Genomic DNA, 22,976 nt, shown 5'->3' on the forward strand with positions numbered 1-22,976 from the left:
TCAACTTGGCACCTCTGTGAGGGATAGTTTGGAGTAGGGAAAGAATTGAGACAGGGCAACAAGTTGGAAAGCTATTATAATAAAGTAATAAGAGTGAACTAAAATTGTAGTTAGATAATTAGAGATATGTAAAGAGAGTTGTAAAAGTAGAAATGTCAAGATTTGGCTTATGATTAGATGCCTGGGGATTGTGAGAGCAAGAGATTAAGCATGGTACTAGGTGAGTGGGAGGGTGGTGTATCTTTGATAGTAATAAGGAAATTCAGAAGAGAGGAAGGTTTATGCAAAAATACAATGAATTCTTTTTTGAATATAATAAGTGTGAGATGCATTTGGGCCACCATCCAATTCAAGATGACCAAAGGACAGTTGGTAATGTGTGACTTTAGCTCAGAAGAGAGACAAGGTCTTCATAAATTTATCTGGGAATGAACTATATGGAAGTTATAATTAAACAAATAGGAGCTGATGATATCACCAAGGGAAGTGTTGTAGAGCAAAAGAAAAGCCCCAGTGCTGAACTTTGGGAGAAACTCATGATTACTGGCTGTGGAAAGGGGATAAGAAACAGCAAAGAGATGAGATATCTCAAAGATAGAGAGAGGTTGTGCTTGGAGTGGTTGGAATGATGTAAGGAAAATCAGAAATTTGTCATAAGAATCTAGGGTGGAAACTAGGAAAAAATTACTGGGAAATCTAGGAGAAAGTTAAACTGTGTCAAATGAAGCAAAGAACTCAAAAGTATAAGAATTGAGAAATGTGTGTTCGATTTTTCAATTAAGCAATTATTGGTAACTTTGGAAAGGGTCAGTTGAATAGTGAGGTTGAAAGTCATAATTTACAGGTTTAGAAGAGAATGTGAGAAATGGAGGCCCTGAGTGTGGAATTTAATCACAAAGGAGGTAAGAAATAAAGGATGATTATCGTAGGAATGAAAGTGAAAATCTTTTAAACATGATTATATTAAACATGAAAAGAGCTAGTAGGTAGGGAGACATTGAAGGTGAGAGATAATAGAGAGGATAGTCATAGTGCTCTGTCTGGAGAAGACAGGAGTGGATGAGATATCTCAAAGATAGAGAGAGCTTGGCCTTGACAAGAAAAGAGAGAGAGAGGGGAGAGAAAGAAGAGAGGGGGTAGAGAGGAGAGACAGAGAGAGAGAGAAATACTCCAATATTTACGATCTCACACAGAGCATGCCCAATTTTGGGGGGTTCTCACCTCCTTAAGAAGTCAAGGAGGTCATGACCACTTATGTTCTAAAAACAAAAGAAAGTGGGAGATGTTGTGGGCCAGAATTTGAAACAAGGGATACATAAATCCATCAATATGGGAGGCGTTACACATAATCACTTATATTACATAAGCACATAGTAACATAGGCTATTAGTGATGTGACAAATAATATGAATCAACATGAGGAAATTGTACATGTCCATAAGTCCTAGAAATAGTCCAAAAGGAATCTATTGTCCATTAGTTAATGTGCCAGGAATCCAATAATTCCTGCAAGTGTTGAAGTCCTGCAAGAGTCTCATCCTGTGTTAGAGAATCCAATGATTCCTGCAGATTTTAAAGTTCTTTAACAGTCTCATTATCAGCCATGCTCTTTCAGTGTCATGGTTTTTAGGTCTTCTCCTTTGTTTCGAGGTTTTTCTCTTTTGGACAAGGCGAATACGGCTCGTTGGCACCCATCTGATTCTTTCAGATCAGTGATCTCTGTCTGTAGAAATACAAGCAAACCCTCCCCCAAGCAGTTAGCCTATCTGGTCCCTTCCATTCACCATTTTCTGGGTCTCTCCGCATCACCTGGTGATTATCTAAAGATAGTGGAGCTGCTTGTACTGGACCTTGCCCTTCTAGTGGGTTATAAAAACTGTCTGCCGGAGCCAGTACATCTTTATCAAAAATCAAGAAGTTAATTGTATAAAGAGCGAAATTTAGAAGTTCTCTAGGGTTACCCGTGGCTCCCCCTTTCTTTTGTTTTTGGAGGAGTGTCTTAATGTCTCTGTTTCTCCTCTCTACTATTGCCTGTCCTTGAGGATTAAAGGGTATGCCAGTGGTGTGTAAAATCTTATACTGTGCACAGAAGTGTGCCAAATGTTTAGAAGTATATGTAGTTCCATTGTCTGTTTTTATGGCTTGTGGCACACCCATAACTGCAAATGCTTGAATGAAGAACTCAGTGATCACTCGGGCTATGTCTTTTGCTGCTGATATTGGCAAAAGTGAATTCTGAAAAGGTATCTACCACAACGTGGATAAAAGACAGACGACCGAAAGATTTATAATGGGTCACATCCATTTGCTAGATTTCATTGGGTCTCAAACCATGAGGGTTCTTCCCTGGAGGGAACGTAGGAGCGTGGAAAGGAAGGCAAGCCGTACAGGTTTTTACTATGCTCCTAGCTTCCTCTTCTTTTGAGGAGAGCCATTATATCACTATATTACCTTAAATATATATACTTAACTAGAAAGAATGCATCAATAGCTAGAGAATCATTATCTCATCAACTATAATGAGTCTTAAGTATACCTTTTCAGAGTCCCGGCCCTCTATACCTAGCATTCAGAATTTGTTGTTGCTGTTGATGATGTTTTTCTTTCCATTTACTTTAGTATGCTATATAAGTATAGTGACCATACTTAATCCTAAAGAAGATGTGAGAAAATAAACTTTATTTTTTTTGGCAGAGGTGGCACACTCTGAGTATAGAGTATGGTATATGCTTTCTGATTTGGTTGTGGTGTTAGTTATTTTTATTGAGCTATCTTTTTCCTCATCAATTTTTTGTTTGAAGTCTATTGGTTAGAGCAGGTATATATTCAGAAATGAAAGTAATGTAAAAACAAAAGCTGCTTCAAATTAAAAAAAAAAAAAGAGGTTAGGCACATTTGCCATTTCAAGTACATTCTTTTACTCAGACTTGGGAGCAGTGGGCATTTGTATGCATTTGAAATGAAGAACGTGATCAGATTCTAAGGGATCTGAACTAAAGATTTCCAAGTGCAGATGGAAAATAAAAATTTAACTGGCTGTCACTTCACCAGCCCTGCTAGATTTAGGATTTCCCACAGGATTCACATAATAAGGGTGGGCATAGGAAAAACTAAGCTGGGGCAGCTTGTTTAACCCAAATGGTGGTATCCTATTGGCATTTTACATATATTTCCTGGCTGACTGTACACAGTCTGTTTTATAATTAGGATCTACAGATTCTAATGTCTAGAGGTAGATTTTTCCACAGGTGAAGTGGTTCTTATTTAAAGCAGATAAAAATGATCTTAAAGGTACTGAGTTCAATGCAAATGCATATCTTTTATATTTTTATAATTAACAAAGTACTTTTACCCCCATCATATCAGTGTCACATTAGAACCCAGGGTTTCTGATTCTAACCACATTTTTATTTCCATTATATCATACTGCCTTAGAATGGTGCTCTTTCAAGCATTTATATATTTATCCTCATCTTCTTCCCTAGTTTACAAACTGAATATGGCTAACCTTTCCACTTGTTCTATTGATTCCATCCTTTGCTTTTTTTATATGACCTTGTTTAAATTTATTTTTTCTCTGTTGTGTATATTTAACCCTTTCTTACCTATTAGCATTTTTTGGTCTGAAAATGTGTTTAGATTTCACGTTTCTAAATTCCCTTGACCAAGATTTTTTAGCTCTCATTCTATAGCTTACCTCCCCTGACTAATAAAATTCTCAAAAACTATATGTATGAAGAATAGTCTATTGCCCAGATTACAAGAAATATAAGGATGGATAAACCTGTAGACCTTCCCCCCTCTTCCCCTCCATCAGTATAAGTATCTGAGACAGAAACACACAGATGGACAAGCTGGGCTTAGAGCAGTAGTCCACTTACTATCTCTCTTCATGCTCCTGAAATCTAATTCCCATTCCCCCCTCTTCTCTTGGAATTCTCTTAAGGACCTCAGTAACTACTCCATATTGCTAAAAGATCAGTCATATGATTGAGAACAGAAAACAACTAATCCTATAGATTATCCAGCCTATCCTGTTCATCATATAGATGAGAAATTGGGTTCCAAAAATGTTAAATGACTTGTTCAAAGTTACCATAATAATATGGTACTTACCTACCATAGAGATCATAGAAATAAGGCCACTACCTTATTTTATAGCTTAGCTGAGAATAAAAAAGGCTGTTCTGAGATTATTGTGGTAATTTTGGACAAAGATGAGTCTGGAAATCTCAATCTAGTATTAATTACACCATATTCTTATGGAAATGCTGTTTGGTGCTTAGTCCCACTCCTAAATAGATTCTTCATGAGTATAAACATACCTTTTGTTTTTTAGAATTGGAGATAAAACTGAGTTATTCAAGGACCTCACAGATTTCCCTTCAATAAGTAAGAGGAAAGAGGAAATACAAGTGATTACTACCAAAATTAACCTACATTTGCAAGAAATACGAAGAATACTAAAAAGTCCTTCTACACATTACAAAACCGTGTTGGGACAGGAGGTAATATGAATCTATAGCTGACTGAATTTTATTTTCATGAATTCATTTTGTTAAGTGAAATGAAAATTTGTTGAGAAATAATCCTGTTATTACATTATCTTGAGCTTCTTGAATTTGTTTTGCCACTTCATAGTTTTGAAAAGAACAGTTCTAATAGCACTATTTTTTGGTACGGCTTGTCAGAAAATTTGGCTGCAGAAAATAATGCTGTGTTCTGTTTTGTTTGGTTATACAGATTGATTTTTTCTTCTTAAGTAATGGATGTATATTTCAGATTTCTAAAATGTAGAGCTGAAAGAGCCCTTTAGAGTTATCTGACCAATCCTTTTTACTTTATAGATTTAGAGATGTCTCAAAAATTTAGAATTCTCCTTTTTATTGGGTCATATTTTTATTACATGCTATATCCTGTTTTGTTTTGCTTGGACTTAAAGTGTACTTTTAGGGGGCTTAAAGTCAGAGAAAATCTTTATCACTGTGGCATATGCTTAGAAATCATTTTGTCTTTATTACTTTACCCTATCTTAACAGCCACTTCCCATGAATGCTTGCAAAAATTATGTTAAATTTATAAAATTGTGAAATTTTTTAAATTGTTAGAAATTTTTTTTTTAAATAACTAAGGAACCTGTTCTGATTTATCATTATTGTTTACTAAGTATTTGTTTATAAGATCATTACACTACATTAGCAGGAGTAGAGGATTTGAAGTCAAAGAAGCTAGGTTCAGCTCTCCACTTAATTCTTTGTCCTTCTGGGCCCATAATATCCTTATGTGCAAAAGAACTAGGTTGGACTACTTGCCCTCCAGCTCTGTTACCACAAAAGGAAAAATTGCTGCTTTCTTCAGTACTTCATCAATATAAGATGAGTGTTTGGGAGTTTCCATGTTAGCTTAAAAAGTGAAATGTGATTTTTATGAACATCAATATGAAGCATGATTTTGAGGAAGAATTTTTGTAATTAATACTTATCAACTGATTTCTTTATTTTCGGGATATTCTTTGTTATGCTCCTTTGAATTATGATTGAATACTTGATTGTAACATTAGAGAGACTTGGATTAATTTGTGTTAATATGTAATAATAATAATAATGGCTAGCATTTGCATAGTGCTTTAAGGTTTGCAAAACACTCAATCTCTCTTCATAGCAACTTTGGGAGGTAGATACTATTGTTATTTTGTAGTTGAGAAATTGAAACAGTGCGTGGGGTCCCACAGGTTTTGGATCTGTGGATGGAATTAAACTAAAATCTTCCTGACTCTGGGTCCAGCACTTAATCCTTTGTGCTACCTATATTAATATATTAGTGGAATTAAGATTTTAAATGTTTTTTTTATTCAATATAAATGCCTCAAGTTTGAATGACCCTTTGGATTTCACATGCTATATCCTAATGTGTAACCTCTCATCCATGTGAATTTTTCTTGAAAGGTCTATGTTCAGTGTGTTGTGATTTCATGCACTTCTGAATGCTCTCAGAATACTTAATGATGGCAGTGTTTTTGCAGGTTATGTAGCATGGATCTTTCATGTAATAAATAGCTCATTCACATGACATTTTTTTGGTAGGTACTTAATAAATGCTTATTGACTAACTCAGATTAATTACAAATAATTGTAAATGAATCAAATGAAGTAAGTGCAGGATTTGAATTACCATTAGCCAACCTCTTCTTCATCCCCGCTATTAAATTCCTTCCCCTTTGTCAATGTAGGCTACCATTCCAAGGCCAACCACTGACTTATTCACCCAACATTCTTGAAAGAAGTAGAGCAAACGATAGAGTTTAATGAAAAGCATATCTTATGTAGGGTCACACAGTGGCTCCCTGGCAGCCCTGCTGTATCAGGTTAGGCTCTTCTAGGCATACTATACAGCCTGAAAAATACTAACCAACATCATTCCATATTCTGATTTTAAAGATTAAAGATAATAAGAAATAATAGAAGTCTACGTTTAAAGGAAGTGATACAGTCTTTTGATCTATCCAGAGTCCATTAGCCATGATGTTTTCCCATCTCTTATATTTAGTAAAAATTTGAAGATTTTAAATGGAGACTTTGAAAAATGAAACCTTGGGATCTGAGTAATAAAACTGGATAATTTGTAAAATGTATTTTTACATTTTGAAGTAATCCCAGAAATTCTTGATGTTTCTTTTTTAGAAGGGAAGAGACCAGGAAAAATAAAGAGTAACTTTGCATAATTATTATATTGATTTTTGTTTAGCTTTCTTTTTTCAGAGTTGATGTGAAACATAAGTGATCATTTAAAAATTTCAGCTATTTAATAAGTGACAGTCTTCAAGGACATTTTGCATGAATCTTATTTTTTTGTGTGTGTGCTTAAATCATTTTTTTAATTGCCACCTTCTCTGAGAATTAAAATTATTAATATCTTACAGTTAAGTTTACCTTCCTCCATTTTCAAAGGAGCATTATTATCAAAATTAACTTAGCTATATATGATTAATAGGGAAAAATTAATAAATGAGAGAAAAATAAAAGGCAGGAAAAGCTCCATAAGTCACAATGGACAAAAATAAATTGACCCTGAATTAGCAATTTGGCGTTTTCATTTTAAAAGCAGATGTAATCCTGAGATCAAATAATAGAATTATATGAGTTATGTTGGACAGTCACCCTCATTTTATACTCAGCACTACTGTATCATTGAGCATTAGAGCCAAAGTGAAGCAGTAAGAAACTAGAAAGGATTCAGAAAAGGAGTCCCAAAATTATTTAAAGAACAGATAAAGATAAATGAAGAAGAGTTATTAGTATTATAGAATTTTTCACCTTGGAGATGAGTAGGCAATTTTATAAAAGTTCTTAAGAAGACAATACTGATTCTGTTGTCAGTCTTTTAAGCCTGAAAGAGATGAAATATATGATGCAACCTAAAGGATGAAGAGAAGGTAAAAAGAATTGCCTAATAGTTATTGAATGAGTTGCCAAAAGCTGTTATGAACTTTCCTTTAAAAATTCCAGAGTCAAGATCCTTTCAAAAGGGTCACCAAAGAGGAATGGATTAATTTACATTTGAAGATCTCTTCTGGCTCCAGGATTTAATGATTTTTGTGCTATATATTGCCATGATTTGCAACTGATACCAATATGTCTGACACATTTAGTATCAGAACAAGCAGTTTTTTTTGGTGTGAGGACAACTTTTTAGGTACCATCATACCTAAGTGGCACAAGGAATAGAGAGCACTAGGCCTGGAGTCAAGAGTTCAAATTCAGCTTCAGACACTGGCTGTGTTATCCTGATAATGTTACTTATCCTCTCAACTTTATCTAAAAAGATATGCTTTGAAAATAAAAAGCTTTAATTTAAAAAACCCTCAGTTTTCTATGTAATGAGTTTCCTATAAAATGATATGGAGAAGGAAATGGCAAACCATTTCAGTATCTTTGCCACAAAAGTCCCAGTGGCAGTCGCAAAAAGTCAGACATGACTGAAATGACTGAACAACAAAAACAGTATCTTGAAGGTGACATGCCCATGACTTAGTAGTTCCATTGACTTTGTTCATATGCCTTCCCTTACCTGTTACAAATAGTGGCAGATTTACATACTTCTCACTAATGACAGGGTTAGATACATTCATCTGTATTCCTTTTGCTTCTTTACACACAAAGTATAAGAAGAGCATTCCAGATGTGGAATGTGTATCATAGGCACTGCTGTCTCAGGGACTAATAATAGCTTTCCAGAATGCTCCATTAGTTAATGCTCAGGACTAATTGTAATTTAAGTTCATTCATATCCAGTACTCAGCTGTTTAAATAACCAATGAATCTTTGGAATTTAAAAAATGACCTTAAGTTTGTGAATACTTTTTGGACTTTTTTCTTAAATATCTAACATTTCCTTTTTCTTTATTTTAGTTTCTCATAGAAGTAAAGAACTCTCTCATATCTTCAATACCATCTGATTGGGTTAAGGTTGGAAGGTAGGTTAAAAAATAAATTTTTTTCTCTTATTTAACTTTATGATGACATTACTGTTTCTGTGTATAATTGGAATATGAATAGTCAAATTTTCAATTTAAAAACAAAGCCTTTATTTAGGTTTTGGTAAGGGACATTAAATAAACAACATCATTGTTCTAGCCATTCTAATCATTATTTTAAAAGATGATTTTCTTTTCATTTTAAAATAAGTGCTTCATTGGGAATTTTGTATATCAGTAGTTTTTGTCTTTTGTCTGATTAGCTGAAGTTAGTGATTTTGCTAGAGAAATGTATGTGAGAAAAAGAGAAGCTTTCAGTTTTTAGGAGGGTTTCTTCTGCCTGAGTATTTTAATATTTTTGCTGTCTGATGATTCTTTAAATCATATAGAAATTTAATTTCCAGCTTCAGATAGATCATGATCTCTTCATTTTTGCTAATTTTCGTAGCATAGAATAGCTTATTCATTCTCACGTGTCAAGTTCTACTAACAGATTGACAGCAGTAAATTTATCATATGTTAGCATCTGGGGCCAGAATGGAGATAAGAGTTTTTTCTTTCAGAATAAGCAATGACTCTTGTAACAAAGACTTTATTTCAGAGGACGATAGGAGTTACCAAAGAATAGTATGATATTATGTGTTAATTAGATCAGTAATTAACTTCAAAATAATATCCTTCACAAAAATGAATGATTTCATCCTTAATTACACTTACAATACTGAGTTTTTATGGGTTCACAGTGAAATTATCTTTTTAGATAGAGTTGACATTAAAGGAAGAGTAAAGTTGGCCATAGTATTAAAGGAATTGTAAAAAGGACTGCAAAGACCATTTTCATTTATTCTCAGTGTCAGAAACAGATTAGAGCCTGTATTACAAGAAAATATTGAATAATATATCATTTTAATTGTTGTATTAATGATTTGTTATTTATTGCCAATAGCATAAGAAGCTCCCAAACTGCCCAGACCTATCTTATAAATTACTAACACTTTTCTTTTTTTCCCTACTGTACATTTGGAATAAGATATTCTAGCATCTTTTCTTCCTCCCAGATCTGTTTTCCCTTCACTGCCTTTTCAGGCATTCTTCCTTTTGTCTTTTCCTTTTACTCCACTCTTACCTTAGCCTCCAGCTAGTTAGTGGAAGTCTTATTTTCAGAGAACTTACTTGATATTGAATCATGGGAGTCTCTTCAGATCTACAATTGTAATGTCATTAAATCATTTATACCAGAAGAGAGAGCTAGGATAAAATGTATTTGCATAGAAACTTAAACTATATTTAGTATAAAGGAAATAAGCATAGGATAGTATAGTAACAGTTATCTTCTGAGCATTCAGTAAAGGTAGTAGAGTGAATGAATAACAGCTTTTAAAGAAATTTATTACAAGTTTTTTTAATGCCTCATTATTTGGCTTTTGGGACTACAGGAAAGGCAGGTTAGTTCATCATGAGCCAGATCTTTAAAATGATATGATAGAGGAGATAAATCCATCCTCTTGGTGTAGTGACTTGTTGAAATAAAGTTGATTAATGTGACACTGTTATGGACAGGGACAATGGAAAAGGAACAGAGAACAAGTTACAGTTCTTGCCATCAGACAGTTTACCCAAACCCTGTTCTTTTCCTAATGTCAAAATTGATGGGAATATATGGGGATTATGTATAAAAAGATTAGTAAAATCACACTGACTTTGCATCATTTTTCTATGTGGGAAATTTAGAAAATATAGTTCATTTTCCAAAGATTTCTTTCACCTTCATTGTCCTTTGAATTAATTTACTGTGTTTTGCTATCCCATATATGTATTTCTACTAATCAAACTGGTTTTTCATTAGCAAATTTTAACAGAAAGAACTTTCTATTGCTAAAGCTAGACATTTGAAATACTGAATTTATCATACTGATTTTATATTCAAGAATAACTTTCAAAAGCTTTCTGTCCAGATCTTTCTATAGAATCTAAGAGCTTTTCTTTATGGTAAAGATTATTGAAACGAATAGATTTGAGTAGTATAATAATAGAATGCTCCCTCTTTACATCTGTTTCCAAGGTTTATCAGAGAATAATAAAGAACTACTCTAATTTTCTGAAGTGATGGTATTACTGATTTCTAAGTAACCTTGATTTCCTATTTATATTTTTCTTCTCTTCTAGCACAAAAGCTGTTAGCCGCTTTCACTCTCCTTTTATTGTAGAAAATTACAGACATCTGAATCAGCTCCGGGAGCAGCTAGTCCTTGACTGCAACACTGAATGGCTAAATTTTTTAGAGTGAGTTTACAATGAAATGTATAATCTGATTCTTGCTCTGAGAAATAGACCGGAAAATCTTTCCATCAAAAAGAAAAGTTGAAATTACTGCTTTGATTTCTTTTGGTCTGACATAAAATAGTTGAATTCATGTGCTCTTTGATTTTATTTTTAATCCATTAAAATGTAAGCTCATCTTAAAGTCTTTGCTTGTGGAATAAACATTTATTTGTGGTTAGTACTATAAATTTGAGCCTGAGGATTTGATATAATCAGTAAGTAAGTCATTGCCTTCAGTTATTACTTAATTCTATCGCATACTCAACATTTTTTCCAAATCAGAGAAAATATGAATTAGTAATTTGGGAATAATTTATTTCCTTATAAGCATTAAAGTAAATTTACATTTTTTCTTCTACACTGGTCTTAATTGCTGGACACCAGAGTATATAGTTGGTTATTTTTCTGTGTTTTATATATATTTTGATATTATTCTATAGATATAGTATATTCCAACTAGTCAATTTTTCAGATATGAAATTTCTGTATTGTCCAAAGTGTTTATAGAAATTTTGTCTCTGACAACTAGTATGTTAAAGGTGACTACATTCCTACTATTAAATGTATAATGCTTGCCAAATGCAATATATTTTAGAGTAAACCTTCTTTGTTGTAAATAGTTCCTACTTCCTCTTACCATTGATTTTTGCCCATGTTGGTCACATATTCATGCTAACACTAATCTTTGAGGTAATTTTTTTTTCATTTTTGTAATCATACTTTATATAATGTTGCATAAAAGTCATTAATAACCCCATTGCTGTGGACCCTCATCAATATTGTGATATTTTTCAACCAGGCACTCAAGTCAATTAATTATAATGACTACCTTCCTCTCCTTTTCAAGCTATTTCATCCAAAATTTCATTTTTACACAACTAATTAACTAAACTAGGCAATATGTGCCTGGATTTTCAAAAGTTTTTTTCCTTAATTTTATATCTTTATTTTTTATTTCACTTTCCTTTACAAATATATCCATCCATCTTCCATACCCAATAAAACATCTTATATAATGAGCCATACTTTTTAATATAGAATGAAAAGAAAGAAAAAAAGTCAAACAAAACAAATACCAGTGATCTAAGGATATATACAATGTTCCTCACCTATAATTTCCCAAATCTATAAAGATGGAAGTGATTTGCATTTTCTCATTTCTTCTCCATAGCCAATAGTGACCATTATAATTAATTTCATAGCATTCAATTTTGGTTCTCCTTTGTTTTTCTTTTTACATTGTTTTAGTTTTTATATATACTTTGTCCCTGGTTCTGTTTATCTTGCTCTTTTTTTTTTTTTTTAAATTAAAAAAAGGTTTTTTCTTTCTTTTTTTTTTAAATTGAAGCTTTTTATTTTCAAAACATATGCATGGATAATTTTCAGCATTCATCCTTGCATAGCCTTTTGTTCCAAATTTTTTTCCCTCCCTTCCTCCTATCCCCTCCCCTAAATGGCAAATAATCCAATATATGTTAAACATGTGCAATTCTTCTTTACATAATTCCACAATTATTGTGTTGCACAAGAAATATCAAATCAAAAAGGGAAAAAATGAGAAAGAAAACAAAATGCAAGCCAATTAAATAAAAAAGTGAAAATACTGTGTTGTGAGACACACTCAGTTCCCACAGCATCTCTCTGGGTGCAGATGGCTCTCTTCATCATAAGATCATTGGAACTGGCCTGATTCATCTCATCATTGAGAAGAGCCATGTCAATCAGAATTGATTATCATATAATCTTGTTGTTGTTGTATACTCATTTGGTTTTTTAAATGAAGTAATATTCCACAATCATGTGCAACTTTTTTTTTTTTTTGGCTGTCCTTTACTCAATGTGATTGTTTGGCCAGCTAGGTGATGCAACAAATGGAGTGCCAGGCCTGGAATCAGGAAGACCTGAATTCAAATCTGGCCTTCCTCACTAAGTATATAACCCTGAGCAAGTAACTTAGCTTTGTTTGTCTTTTCTTCATTTGTAAAATAAATTCAAGCAGGAAATGGCAAACCACTCTAGTATTTTTACCAAGAAAATCCCTGTCATAAAGAGCTGGATACAACTGAAATGACTAAATAATAACAACCGCAATCAATAAGTGCATTTGAATTTCTAGAGAATTCCTTGGCAAATGTTTACAAGATAATTAAACAGGCACAATAAAAGCAAAATTTAGAAAAAATTCTAGAAGGAAATAGTGGGATAGTAATAAGTGTATTATACTTATTTTATTTTTATAATCTTAATTTTGCTTTCTTCTTTACCTCAAGCATTTCTACCTCTTTATAGACAGACTACAAAGCTACTTTAATAGATAAGGTTTGCAATTCTCCCAGACTCAAAACCATAACTTTTTTTTTTTTTTTAAATCAGAGACATTAAGCCTTTCCTGGTTGAAGAGCATTTTGTTTAGGCATTTTTCAACTGTCTCTGATTCTTTGTGACCCCATTGGGGATTTTCTTAGCAGAGATATTAGATTGATTTCCCATTTCCTTTTCCAGCTCATTTTACAGATGAGGAAACTTAAGAAAAATAGTTGAGTGACTTGTCTAGTGTCACAGTTAATTTATAAGTGTCTGATGCAAACTCATGAAGTTTTCCTGACCTGGCACTATCCATTGTGTCTCCTAGTTTTAATAGAAGATAGTTCAGTACAGTTCAACAGATACTTATTAAGAATATGTGCAAGTCATTGTTTTAGATCTTGAGGATATTAAAAATGTGCTCAGGAGTTCTAAACTTGGTGTCTGTGAATTTAGTTTTTGGAAATCTTTTGATAACTGTATTTCAATTCATAATGGAATGAAATTGGCTTAATTTTTGAGGGGTAATCTTACATATTTTATTTGATGCATTTAAACCATTCCAAAATGGGGTCCCTGGACCTCATCAGATTGCTAAAAGGATACATAACACAGAAAAGGTAGAGAAGCCCTTTAGACTATGCTTTTTTAGGAGCCTGCAATATAAGAAGAAAAGACATTTAACACAGATATCAATAAGACAAGGAACAATGCAAAAAGGAGAGAATGGGACCGGAATCACTTGTTTGAAGGAATGACAATTTGACCTAAAGAACAGTTTAGCCTGGCCGGAACATAGAATATTTAAAGGTGGGTAGATGGGGATAGTATGAAATTACAAAAATAGGTAGGAACGAGCCAGTGGAAAACTTGGAATGTCTTGGTTCAAGCCTATCCTTTTTGTAGTTGGTAGTGAAGATTTTCTTAGTTGAGTAATAACATTGTCTGCTATCTTTTTTGAGTCAACTACTGATTTAGTACAACTTGTAATACTAATACTTGTAATACTTAGAAACTAGAAGGAAGGATAGAAATGAGAAAAAAAGTCATATAAAAATATCCTTACATCTCCAACCTGACCTATTTAAATATTTTTCACATCTAAAACTGAAAAGGAGAAAAAATTAAGTCCAATAATAGTGATTATAACAATTTTGCTAATTATGTTTAACCAATATAAAACAATTGTCAAAAGAAGTGACAAAAAGAACCTAAAAACTAACACTTGATTTACTGTCATTGATCTCTGCTCAGATGGGAAATTCATTTCTTAATGCTAGCTGTGTATGGTTACTTTTTTGTGGCATCAGTAACACAAATAGTTGATGCCATCAAATCTTCAGTGACTTGATCCCTTTTCTTTCAAAGTAGAACATCAAATATAGTTTATTTTATTTTTCTCTTAACCTATTATCCATACTGAAGCTTATCTGCCAGTTTTCTGTGTTTTCGTACGACCTTTATGAGACCTCTGTAGTTTCTTCCTTGAGTTTATCATATCTCTATTTGGAAGACCTTAGGTATCCTTTTCATCTTGTGTTTACTTTTCAGAAAATTTTGATTCAAAAGGGCTGGTTATATAAGTTGTTATTGATTAGGCAGGTCTAGATCAAAGCCTTTGACAACAATTCTGGAAATGGATTTTTCTGGGCTGCTTCAGAGAGTAATATTTAATTAGCTTTTTTGATCCATGGCCCTCCTACTACACTGTAGACTTGACTAATATATCAAAATTGGCAAGACTATCCCATGACACCCTAGCCAGTTGCCTGGTTTTGTAGTATCTGACTCAATTTGCCTCACAATCACCTCATTTAACCCCTTGTGTTTAACCCCTTATGATCTAGTCCAAAGACCTTGTGTAACACCTAGCACTACTTACCAACTGAAGGAAGGAAGTCTAACACTCTTCTCTTCTTACTTTGGCAACTTTTTCAATTAAAAACAAATGAACATGTTTTGTTTTCTTCATTAGCAATTCCACTAATTATTAGTCAGGGTTGAAGGATGAAGCAAGGAAAACTGGAATTAGCTTATTTGGATTCTTTTTAGTTTCTCTGATAAGACATTTATTAGACTAGTATATTAAAATTACTAGTTGGATGATGAATGGTTAAAACACATCACCTTATTCAGTTATCCATGTATCTGTCCCTATTGTCTCTTGCCACAGATAATCAAACATTGATGGAGCTTTAACCAGTACTCTTGCAGGGAGAACTCCCAAGAAAGAAAGGCACTGGTTGCCATGAGCACTGTTTAATGAGAGTCATATAGTCTGAATTTTTATTTTACTTTTTCTACTAACCCTGGTGAACCCAGCATTAAAAAATTGAATGCTAGTGATGCAACAAGTATATTTGTCTCTTCCTGGCATACACATATTTGTATTATTAACATTGTTTTTGATCAGAATGCTATTGAAAATAAAAGATGTCAGAAATCAGTGAGTGAAAAAGAAATGTATTTCTTGCTTGCATTCTGGGGAAAAAAAAAGCTAAGTACTACATTGTGCTCTGTTGGATTTGGAAACCTTTTCATTTGAAAATTCTTTTAAAATTGAATTATACTAGCTCTAAAGCAAAATTCAAACATAATCACAAACAAGTAGGAACATATTTCCCTTTCTCAGTTTAATTCATAGTCATGGAACAGAATCTAATCCAAAACTCAGATCTTTATAGCCTTAAGAACTTCTAGCATGGATTTTTTTGTTTGCCAAGGACTGAGCAATATTTATTTCACACAGATGCAGGGAATACTGAAAACATAGTATAGTTTTCATTTTTTTTTTTGATTTTTGGATTTATAATGTCACTGAATATTATTAAAAGTGGAATCAAAAACCATAAGTTTCCTTGAGAACATAGACTCTCTTTTGCCCTTTCTTTCTATTCCTAGCACTTAGCACAGTGCTTATTCTTGAGTTATTTTAGTTGTATCCCAGTTTTTGTGAACCCTTTTTGGTTATTTCTTGGCAAAGATATTAGAGTGGTTTGCTATTTCTCTCTCTAGCTCATTTTACAGATAAGAAAACCGAGGCAAATAGGGTGAAGTGACTTACCCAAGGTCATAAGTTGAGGTCAGATTTGAATCCATGAAGGTAAATTTTGCAGATTCCAGATCCAGTATTCTATCCATGTGTTGCTTAGCTGCCCAATCTGGAATGGAGTCTTCCAAAGAAAGGACTGGGGCCTCATGCAGATCTGGCTTGCCTTAAGTATATGATTGTGGGAAGATTGATTACATTCAACTATCCTCAATACTAATAATTGTCTCTAAAACAACTGTACACTATACTATACAACCATATCCACCATAGCCTAATACTCCTCTACTTTACCTGCTTCTGCAGATTTGTAAACTCAACCTAATCTTACCTTGACTTCACAGTTGTGTTAGTAGGATCCTAGATTTGGAGTTTGAAGGCACCTTAGAGGCTATTGAGTCCAAACTCCCATTTTGTAGATGTGAAAACCAAGAGCAGAGTTTTTGTTAAATCATCGATTTGAATTCTTCCTCAGATGCTTACTAGTTTTTTGACTCTGAGGAAGCTATTTAATCTCAGATTTTTCATCTGTAAAATGAAGCAAGCTGACCTCTTAAGATCCTTTCTGCTTTAAATCTATAATCTTCTGATCTTCAATGACTTGTATAGGTTCATGCATTTGAGATAAGATATCAGGTCAAGTCCTCCTAACTCTGAAGGCATTTCCATCCCCTAAGATACACAGCAGAAATGAACACACAAACACACAATATCATGTTGCGACTGGGATACAGATTACCCTAGGTAAAAAAAAGACATGGATGCTGAGCTCCAGAAGTAGATTATAGAGCAGATGTGGAGGCATGATGTAATTATGGTGGATTTCAGCTGTCTGGACATATGATAGAGCATTTTCTTTCTGCTAAAAGCAGAGTAGCCTTCAAATTCTTGAGTTGCCCAATGAAAATTTCATTCTTGAAAAGGTGGAAAAACCAGTAAAGAAAGCTGTCATTTTGTAAATGATTCTGACCAATGCCAAATAAATACTCAGGACCAATATGGGTATTGAAATAGAGAATGTTAGGAAGAAGAAAATAAACTAACTTATATATTTTATGACAGATAATGAAGTCAGTGCTGAAAGTAGTTCCATATATACACCATAGATTTTGGTAGTGTTTTTCAGAGTTCAGGAAAAGAACATATAAAATTTAAACTTGCTTCAAGAGATGTAGAATGTTTTCAACAATGACATCTTTACAATACAAATGCAACACAACAGATGAAAAAAGGAAATTGACAAAAAAGAAATTATCTGTGATATTTTCAGAATGAAAAATTGAGTTTTCAAAAAAAAATTTTGTACATCACACCCTAAATTTTTATTAAGATAATATATTATTAAAAATCTAAGTGTATTTTTCCCCTTCCAGTTCTAAATCTGGCATTCTCAAGTGCAAAGGTGGGAAATAATGGAGTTATTGTTGTTGTCATCCATCATTTTTGGAGAAATATTACATATACTGCTGTTAGAACCCCAGTTTATCAATTGGTTTCAGTGACCTGGTTTTTTCCTCTTTTTTTTTAAATATTTGTTACCCAGAGAAAACTTTTTATTAGGTAAAGGATATGGGATACATTTTGAAATGAATGTGTTTTTAAAATAGAAAACAAATAAGAGAGTGATATTGTTTTTTCAAAAAGGAAATTCTTACTAGATCAAGAAATTATAATATTGGTGGGTGGTGTTGTAAAAATGGAAACATGATCTGCTTGTGTACACAATATTTTATTAATTATATATTTATAAATATATATTATTCCACCCCCTAACAATACAAAAAAAGAACCTACATGTTCCAGTGGTTGTCTTATTAAGAAAAATAAGATGTGAGATTCAGGGGCTATTTCTCCTGTGCATGTTGAGTATGTCCACGTGAAATAACCCAAGTTTGTGCCTCTAAAAGTTAAATAAAGGTATTATTTTTGACATGACCAGCCTACCTGTCAAAAATCAATGTTTCACTTTTCATGTTTGTTTTTGTGCTTCTGCAGTCATTTCAGTGAACACTATCACTCTTTGTGTAAAGCGGTTCATCACTTAGCAACTGTCGACTGCATTTTCTCACTGGCCAAGGTCGCTAAGCAAGGAGATTATTGCAGGTAATCTGTTTTGCTTATGTCTCTTTCTTATTGTTTTAAATCAGTTAGTCATTCCTCCTCTCTCTTTTAGAGTTTTATTTAAAAAGTAAAATTACTCGTTTATTTGTTCTGTGATAATGTTAGATGTGATATGTGTATCATACATCTGATATTGTTTTACTAATAGGGATGAGTAGCTCATGCTTATCATCTCATAATATGCCTCAGGACTCAAACTAGGGATTTTTTGAGACTATATCTACCTATTTTGCCCAGGCTGCCAGTAGAGCACTTAGATTCCTCTACTAATTAGCTTGGAAACTTTGACCTCTTCCAGTTCTGGCCTGAGCTGCTTTATTCCTCCAGAGGCAGCCTGATGGTCTGTCCATCCTCCTTAGTCACTCTGGGGTGGGGGAGGTTGTCTCATCATATTGATGCTGAATGTTAGTATGGACATCCAATCAGTTTTAGATGTTCTTATTAAGTTTAGAACTCCCTAGCTCAAGCAGTTTCCATAGTAGTAAAGGATTACAAATGTGTACCATACCTTGATCAAGACAAGACTTTTATTGTAATTTAAGCAAGTCACCTCCTATAAAAGCAATTTGAATGGTTCTTATTCTGTGAAAAAATGCTTTGCTCTTTATTCCCTTTGTTTATAGTATTAAGGGAAATCGCCAACACTTAAATATTATTTTAGGATAACATCTGTGATTTTTAAAGTTTCAATAGATAAATTGGAAGATGGATGATGTATTGCCATACTGTGAGCTGAGGTCCTAAATCTCTCTATTACTCATGGAGAGATAATGTTTAAAGAAACTTAACCATACATGTCCCTAGAGCTAAAAAGCGAGTCACCCCAAGTCATAGAGCTAATGAGTAGCTGAATCCAGGCCTTCCAGCTCCAAGTCTGGTGCTCTTTTTATTATGCCGCATTGCTTCTATCACAGGGATAAAAGTTGATAAGATTTTTCTTGACTTCCTTTTTTTTCCCTTACTTTGCTTCTCAATCAGTAAATCAATATTTATTCAGCACCCACTTTCTGTGTGTCAAGCATTATGCTAAGTGCTAGGGATACACAAAAAGGCAAAAGACAATTTCTGCCCTCAAGGAGCTCACAATATAAATGAAGGAGAAAATATGCAAACAGATTTACAAACAAGCTGTGGACAGGATAAAAAGAAAAAAAAAAATTGAGTGTGAAGGCAATAGAATTAAGAGGGATTGGGAAGGCTTCCTATAGAAAGCAGGGTTTTAGCTGGGACATAAAGGATGTCAGTAATCAGAGATGAAGAGGGAGGAGAGTGTTTTAGGCATGGAGATAGTCAGAAAGAATGCTGGAGCCAAGAGATGGAGTGTTTAAATGTGGAACAGCCACAAGGTTATGATGGCTGAATGGAAGATGAACTAGAGTAGGGAGAAAGACTTCCATGCAGACAGATATCACCTCCTATTGGTATTATAGTTGTAACAGCTGACACAAAGTATGTGTGTATATACACATTTAGTATTTTAGCAGAGTGCTTTACATAATTTTATTCTCATAGGAATTCTGTTATTACAGATATTTAGTGCAGGTGTAATTGCCCGAATTAGAATATTAGAGTTGAAAAAGGCCTGAAAGATTATCTCTTCCCAAATTCTTATTTTCTAAATTAGGAAATTGTGATTATTGAGCTTAAGTGACTTGACTGTGATCACAGAGCTAGTAAGTATCAGAGAAGGCATTTGAACCAGATCTTTTTGGCAGTATACCTGTTTGTCTCTCCACTAAATCAAACTACCACTGACTACCATTCTATGACATATAAATGTTTCCTTTTATACATACTAGTTATGAGCATTAGGAGACATAAAAGTACATTCCAAAGCTGTTTTAGAGCCAAAAACAGAGATAAAATGCCTGAATATAGGAGAAGACAGAGATGAAATAAGGTGGGAGAATATCTTCAGGAGCACAGAACACTGGATTAAGAAGAGGAATGGCCTCAGTCTGTGTGCTTTGGACACATGTTTAGAAAGATACATCTGATACTTTTGATTTGGGAGAGACTGATTTTTCGCCATGTAAAGGTTCTTGGACAGCTGGGTGGCACAATGGCTAGAGAACCAAGCCTGAAGTTTCATCTTCCTGAGTTCAAATCCTGTCTTAACACACTTACTAGCTATGTGACCCTGGGCAAGTCATTTAACTGTTTGCCTCAGTTTCCTCATCTGAAAAATGAACTAGAAAAGGAAATTGGCTAGCATCTTTGCCAAGGAAATCCCAAATGGGATCATGAAGGGTCAGAAAAGACTGAAATTACTGAATAGCAACAAGGGTTCTTGAGTTTCTTAAAACCCTCACTTGAATTAAGGAGAAGAAAAATTTATTGCATAATTTATAATAAATGATAAACATGTAGGTTGAAATAGTTCATATAAATAGTGAAAATACATCCCATACCATCTTGGTATCTAGGATACAAATCAGTTTTTGACTTTTCCACCAACCAAAAATAATTACCTTCTTATGACTATAAGTTACAAACTATAGGTTACAAAGAACCTATAGAGATTTTCCTTTAGCATCTTCTTTTTATAGGTGAGGGAATTGAGGTCAGTGAGGTTATTCAGCTAGTATTCTGACTCCAACTCTCATGCTTTATTTACAACACATTGAATATCTGTGATTTGCAAGGTGTGAGGTGGACCTTTCAATTTGGGACTCCTTGGATAGCAAATTTTTTGTTATCATATTTAGAGGGCAACAAGTAAAATCTCATTCACTTTTGAAAGATTAAATAATTCACAGCTCTAAATGGTTTTGAGGTTTTATATTGATAAGGAACATGTTTCTCAATTAAGTTTAATAAGGAATGATCATATAAATGTTTTCCCAGAACAGAAAGGCTAGTGATTTTTTTTTTAAAGACCACTTAAAGGAATAGACCAATTTGAAATTCCTTATTAATTTAAAATGTTGGTAAGTAAAATGTCCTTCCAACCGGAAAGAAATTTCAAAATTGTTTCATGTATCAGCAAACATCCTAAATCTTAGTGGTTTCTATACAGAATATATTAAGAAAATATTTTTTAATCATTTTAATTGTTACAGTTAGTTACTATTTTTTGTATTGTAAAATAAAAAATTAATTCAAGAATTAAGACAACTCTGAGATACCACCGCACACCTCTCAGATGGGCTAATTTTCTCCTGGCTCTGCTCATTTCACTCAGCATCAATTCATGTAAGTCTCTCCAGACCTCTCTGAAATCATCCTATTGGTCATTTCATACAGAACAAGTGTATTCCATAACATACATATATGAGATGATTCAAACCAGTTCCACTTGTTCAGTGATGAAGAAAACCATATACACCCAGAGAGAGGCCTGTAGGAACTGATTGTGGATCACAACATAGCATTCTCACTCTTCTGGAAAAAAAAATGAATGCAAGATGACTTCAGAAACATTTTAGTTTCAATTTGAGGGTTACAAGAACAAGATGATATTTTAGATACTTTCCCCAGTTCTCATTAATTGAGGGGGAAAAAAACTAACCAAACCAGAAAGAGGAATCATATTAGTCATAGAGCAATTGCAGTGGAATCATAAGTCAAGGAAGGACAGGCGACAAATCACTGCCAGTATCTTGGGCCACTACTTATTCTCAGACTCCATGGGAGAAAGCCTGAGAGACCCCAAGAGTAATGGGATTACCATTGCTCCCCAGATTATCAGTTCTGTCATCAGGGAGCAGTTATAAAAGGATCCCATTGTTCTCACCAACATCAGTCATCAACCAACTGCCACTGATGATTGGTCAGCCCAAGAGACTTGGAAATACCATTGCTTTCAAGACTTATCACATCTTCTGTTTTCTTCACCCTTAAAACCAGTCACGATCCCATGAAGCAACATTTATAGAAGATGTGACATCTGCAGGTGCTTTAGCCCATGGCTCTTCAGTAATCACAGCCAAGAAAAACCTAGAGTGGTATAATTTCTCATCGTCAGAATTCTTGATATTGTCAAATGTTTAAGAATTAGAAAAAGATATAATTTCATTAATAGTAACATTAAACCCAATATATGACACTTCAGAAAAAGCCAAAAACAAACCCTAGAGAAGAAGATGCATTGCCATTTGTTTTATCACTACACCCTGAAAATTATGGGACCATACAATCTTAATTGTAATTGAAAACTCTTACCTTGAGATCAGGGATTATCTCCACTTTTCTATATGTATCCTCAGTACTTAGCACAGAAATTTGCTCTGTGCAGATTTATAATGTTTTCTAATATATTCACATACATATATATGTGTATGTGTTCATAATGATTTATAGTGCTTTGTATTTCATTTTTTCATTCAGAGACCCTCAACAAGATAAAATCTTTATGAAGTAAAAAAAAAAAAATTAATTGTAATGCTTAAAATGTACATGGTATCCCTTCCTGAAAATAGGATTTATGCTCCCAGAAGACATGCATAAAACTGATGGACAGGCTTATGCCCAGGTCTTATATTAGATTCTCTTGCTGGAAGCTGCTATAATTTTGTAGGCACACTTTATTCTTTTTCTGCTTCCCCCGGCAAGAAGCTGTAAATACAGATTCTGCTTTTAAAATCCTATATGTAAAGGAATAGAGAAAAAAACAATGTTGCCTTCTTCTTGAGGTGGTCCTAGGTTAAGGACATTCTTTTCAGCACATTCTTCCCATACTTCTCTCTCCTGCAAAAAATGGCAGAC

General features: G+C 33.6%; 1 protein-coding gene across 1 annotated transcript in view; it reads left to right on the plus strand.

Moving 5' to 3' along the window:
• The window catches only part of MSH3 (mutS homolog 3), a 216,325-nt gene that overhangs the window by 121,757 nt on the left and 71,592 nt on the right, over positions 1–22,976 (plus strand). Inside the window, exons 15-18 of the mRNA XM_051992813.1 lie at positions 4,340–4,508; positions 8,409–8,473; positions 10,640–10,756; positions 18,144–18,251. Coding sequence (XP_051848773.1) covers positions 4,340–4,508; positions 8,409–8,473; positions 10,640–10,756; positions 18,144–18,251 — 459 coding nt within the window. The remainder of the gene's footprint in view (positions 1–4,339; positions 4,509–8,408; positions 8,474–10,639; positions 10,757–18,143; positions 18,252–22,976) is intronic.

This window comes from Antechinus flavipes, chromosome 1, assembly GCF_016432865.1.
Source record: "Antechinus flavipes isolate AdamAnt ecotype Samford, QLD, Australia chromosome 1, AdamAnt_v2, whole genome shotgun sequence".
Lineage (NCBI taxonomy): Eukaryota > Metazoa > Chordata > Mammalia > Dasyuromorphia > Dasyuridae > Antechinus > Antechinus flavipes.